Source organism: Salminus brasiliensis, chromosome 2, assembly GCF_030463535.1.
Source record: "Salminus brasiliensis chromosome 2, fSalBra1.hap2, whole genome shotgun sequence".
Taxonomy (NCBI): Eukaryota; Metazoa; Chordata; class Actinopteri; order Characiformes; family Bryconidae; genus Salminus; species Salminus brasiliensis.
The window spans coordinates 7270307-7274956 of NC_132879.1; the positions used below are offsets into that span (position 1 = coordinate 7270307).

General features: G+C 42.8%; 1 protein-coding gene across 3 annotated transcripts in view; it reads right to left on the reverse strand.

Moving 5' to 3' along the window:
• Positions 1–584: 584 nt before the first annotated feature.
• Positions 585–4650, reverse strand: part of LOC140550321 (uncharacterized) — a 5457-nt gene continuing 1391 nt past the window's right edge. For all 3 annotated transcript variants that reach the window (XM_072674254.1, XM_072674252.1, XM_072674253.1), the window contains one exon: positions 585–3732. In XM_072674254.1, the coding sequence (XP_072530355.1) occupies positions 2469–3635 (1167 nt within the window). In that variant the 5' untranslated portion in view covers positions 3636–3732 and the 3' untranslated portion in view covers positions 585–2468. The remainder of the gene's footprint in view (positions 3733–4650) is intronic.

Sequence of the window (4650 nt, forward strand, 5' to 3'; positions counted from 1 at the left end):
TGTTTGTGTGTTCACTACCACAGATGGGTTAAATACAGAGGACAAATTTAACTGTACAGTGACAAATACGTGCACCTTTTTTACCTTTTGACTCACAGTGCAAATTACTCTTCCCGACTGTAGGGGGAGCACAAGAGCAAGACATTTCAATTCTCCATAGTGCTGTTTTAAAGGGGTCGCTGCACACTTCTGCTGTCAACAGTCTGTTCCACCTCATGCCAAAGAAACATGATATGGTTGATATGCAAGGATGGTGCAGTCCACTAAAGCAATGCAAACATGGCACCACCTCCAATAAGCAAAACTCAGAAACGCTGATTTGCGTGATTAAGCAACTTTCACCATTCCTTGACTGCCCTGTTTTGAAGCCTCTGCTTTACCTGGCGACTTGGCTCAGATTAAAACTTGAATATTCACCTTGTTTATGTGTCAAATATATTCTAATTTTAAACGTTATATTTTAAGAAGCCAAAAAAAGACGGTCTAATGTTTCTTAGTTGGATGCTTTTAAATATCAAGCTTGCCAATTAAACTCGCATGGTATTACAAAGCAGAGGGTGAATTCACAAAAGCTTTTATTCCCAAGAATGATTTTTTTTTTACATATTTCATAATTTCTTTAAAAAATGGTTCTCAATTTATAAAAAAAAAACAAAAAAAAAACAAAAAACAAACAAAAAGAAAGTAATAGTGCAGTGTTAGTATCCTTGCTGTTAACCGCCACGAATATCATCGCTGTCCAATGAAAAACATTTTACATAAGCCAAAAAATGTTCCTACCTCTGAATGGAAGTCAATGATTAATAAGAGTTTATACCAAGTAACTTAGAGCATTTCTATTGGTCTATTATCCAGCATTCTGCACACAGTGTACAGAGCAGCTTCAGGGCTTAAAATATAGAGAAAACAAAAATCAACAAAATCGGAAAAACGCTTTTCATTGGACAGCAGCGATACATTGTACACAGCAGCTAAGCAAGTATCATCTGAGTACCTGTCTTCTATCTGGAAGATTAAAAGCAACATCCACTTGGAGGAAGTTCAAGGCTGAAACATCTCCTCTGAGGCTTTTATCCAGCGCTCTTACATTTGAATCATGATGTACATGTAGGAGAATGTAGAGTTAGGAGTCTTACCCAAGTGTGGTGTTCTGGACAGCAAAACATGTGGCCTGTGGAGGACTGGGGTTCAAATCCCCAGCCTGTCCAGCACACCTCAAATAAAGGTCCTTGGGCAAGACTCCCAACTCTACATTCTCCTACCTGTGTAACACGATTCACATGTAAGGGGCTCACTTCCTGGGCAACTCATTCCACCAATTGCAATGCTTAACTGAACATCAGTGATGCTCTAAATGTACAGCCAGTATAAAGAATATTCTGAACTCTTCTCACAGTATGAGCCCATTTACACCTGGTCAGTTCATCCGCTTTGAGGGTTAGGTTTGCAGGGCTGCGTCTCAGAAAATATCTTGGTTTACGGGATAACATTATACAGTACAGCACAAGTTTTCTTCTTCTTCTTACGATCATCGTAATCATCATTATCACATACATTGGCCCTTAAAAGAATTGTTGGTTGATGAAACACTTTACTATAGATAAAATATTTTTTAATAAAAGCATATGTAAAAAGTCTTCATTTTGATAATAAAATCAAAACATACACATGGAGTTTATTTTTTTTTTTAACCACTTTGGGTGTCTAGTTACTAATCATTTTCTATATGGATTTAATAATCTGCTGATTCTCCATTAATCGATTGGCTGGTTTTCAAAACTCTGAAAACAGTAAGAAATTGGTAGGATTCTCTGCTTGGTTGCATTTTGTTTAATACTGGTTATTAAGCACATGTACACGGTATGATAACCATCCATTTTCATACCATGGTACACCTAAAACCTGAGACGTATCTGAGCCGCATAATGTTACGATGATACTTTACTACTATACCAGGTGTAAACAGGGTCCATCATTATTGCTGTTCCATTTGCCTCTAGAGCTTCTAGTACAACTTGAAATAGGTCCCATTTCAAAGAGAGTCCATCTTGTACATAGTCTTGGATAATTTAAGGGCGATTTCACACCTAAAAGTCAGGGTCGAGGTTTGACTCAAAGTTCATGTTTGTGTTACATCGTGTACATCTGATCCGGTTAGTTTTGGTTTCACACTGCAGATTAGGGAGCTCCGGGCTGTTGATCACAGGGTTGTGGGTTCAAAACCCGGGCTCGGCAAGCTGCCCACCACTCCTGGTGTGTGTGCTCACTGCCCCTAGTTCACTAGTGTGTGTGTGTGTTCACCACCACGGATGGGTCAAATGCGGAAGACACATTTCGCTGCACATAGTACAGTGACAAATACTTGCACCTTTACACAGAACAGGTCAACCCAGCAGAAAATGCACATGCACTGTAGTCAACTCGACAACTTAAATCAGACGCCAATCAAGTCGGCTGATCTGATTAATTCATGTGTCATGAGTTTCCACCTGCTTCGTCTTGCAGCTGTGTTTCCTTATAGTGCTGGAATATCGGAAGCTCTTCCCGCACTCCGAGCAGAAATACGGCTTCTCCCCAGTATGAATGCGCTGGTGTCTGAGGATGTGACTCCGCTGATTGAAGTTCTTCCCACACTCCGAGCACTTATACGGCTTCTCCCCAGTGTGAATGCGTTCGTGCAGTTTGAGATTGCTCTGCCGATTGAAGCTCTTGCCACACTCGGAGCAGTGGTAAGGCTTCTCTCCGGTGTGCGTGCGCAGGTGCTCTTGGAGGTGACTCTGCAAGCTGAAATCCCTGCCACATTCGGGGCAGTGATACGGCCTCTCTCCCGTGTGAATGCGCTTGTGCGTTTGGAGATGACTCTGCAGAGAAAAGCTCCTTCCGCACTCCGAGCATCGGAACGGCTTCTCTCCGGTGTGGAAGCGCTCGTGTCTCAGGAGGTGACACTTCTGATTAAACCTCTTTCCACACTGCAAGCACGGATACGGCTTCTCTCCCGTGTGAGTGCGCTGGTGTATTTGGAGATGGAGCTGGTGATTGAAGCTCTTGCCGCACTCCGAGCACCGATACGGCATGTCTCCCGTGTGAATGCGCTGGTGTCGCTGGAGATGACTACGCCGGTTGAACGTTTTCCCACATTCCGTGCAGTGATACGGCTTGTCGCCAGTGTGAACGTGCAGGTGTATTCGGAGATCGGTGCGGCGCTTAAAGCTCTTCCCACATTCCGAGCAGCGGTGCGGCTTCTCCGCTTTGTGCTCCTGAGCTTTGCCGTCACTCTCATCGGCGAGAACGTCGAGAGTATCGTCCGTGTGGATGCGCTGGTGTAGGTGGAGATGACTCAGCAGGGTAAAACTCTTTCCACAATAGGAACAGTAATGTGGTTTATCTCCGGTGTGAATGCGCTGGTGTCGCTGGAAGCTGCCCTGTTCACTAAAACGCATCCCACACTGAATGCACTGGTGACTCCTCTCCAGTCCTGTAGTTTTCCTGTGGGATGTGTTTGGACAGAGAGCGCTGAGAGATGTTTGCTGAGTGTTTGAGCTTATTGGCAGCACCGCATCCTCACATTTAACCTCTATTACTTTCAGCATTGGCGGCACCTCATCTTCATCTATAAGCTCTTCCGGTTTTAGCATTCTGAAGTACACTGCTCCTCAGGAGGATCCCCAAATGGGTTGGGTAAATTTAAAGTGGACAGAGAGCAGGGAAGGGTGGAAAGACTTCCATTCAATTCTGGATGAGAAAAAGAGAAGACAGCAGGGCATTAAAATGAGCAGTGTTGCACCAATGCAGATACCGTATTGGTATCGGCACAGATACTGGCATCTACACACAGTGTCCGAATTGGCAATAGAGAACACTGATATCATAAATCATTAAAAAAAAACATTTGTTTGTATAACTTATTATGAAACCAAACATTTTAACACCCAGTAAAAGCCAGACATAAAGAGTTATGACCACTAATAAGACATTTAATACAACTTTAACATTTTTAGCACTTTCTGTTTCCATGTGGGGTTTTATTGGCTCTGAAACCAAAAGCTAACATACACTGAAGTTTTGTAGCTTTCTAAGTCGTGGACCTGAATGTGACACTGCTGTAGAAAGAAGCACTTTCTGTTTCTAAACTGGCATTTTTCACTGTCCCAATGTGAATTTTAAAGCACACATTAAAAGCTGTTTGGTCGAGCTTAGCAAGATTATGCTTCCCTACCTGTGCTTCTGCATTGTGGTAATTTGTTCAGCTCTGAAACTTTTGAAATGTGCAGTTCCTCAACCAGTAAATGCTGCTCTCTCAAGCTTATTGGATCTTATTTAGGATCAAATATAACCAGTAAAAAGTGCAATACTATAAATATCAGGATGTAGCCATCTATCGAGTATTTAGGTCAAGAGTGGGTATCAGTATCGGTACTCTGCATCGGCAGATACTTGAAAATCTGGTATCGGAAAGGAAAAAGTGGTATCGGTGCATCCCTAAAAATCAGTTACCATGTTAGAGACAATAATTAATTAATTTCAAAACTTCATCATCAGTCTGCGGAGCTTAGTTTTGTGGGTGAGCAGTGGAAAATGCTCAGTTAGGGGGGGGGGGGGGGGGGGGGGGTGTCACAGTAATGCTAAGAAGATGAGGCATTTGCTTGAACA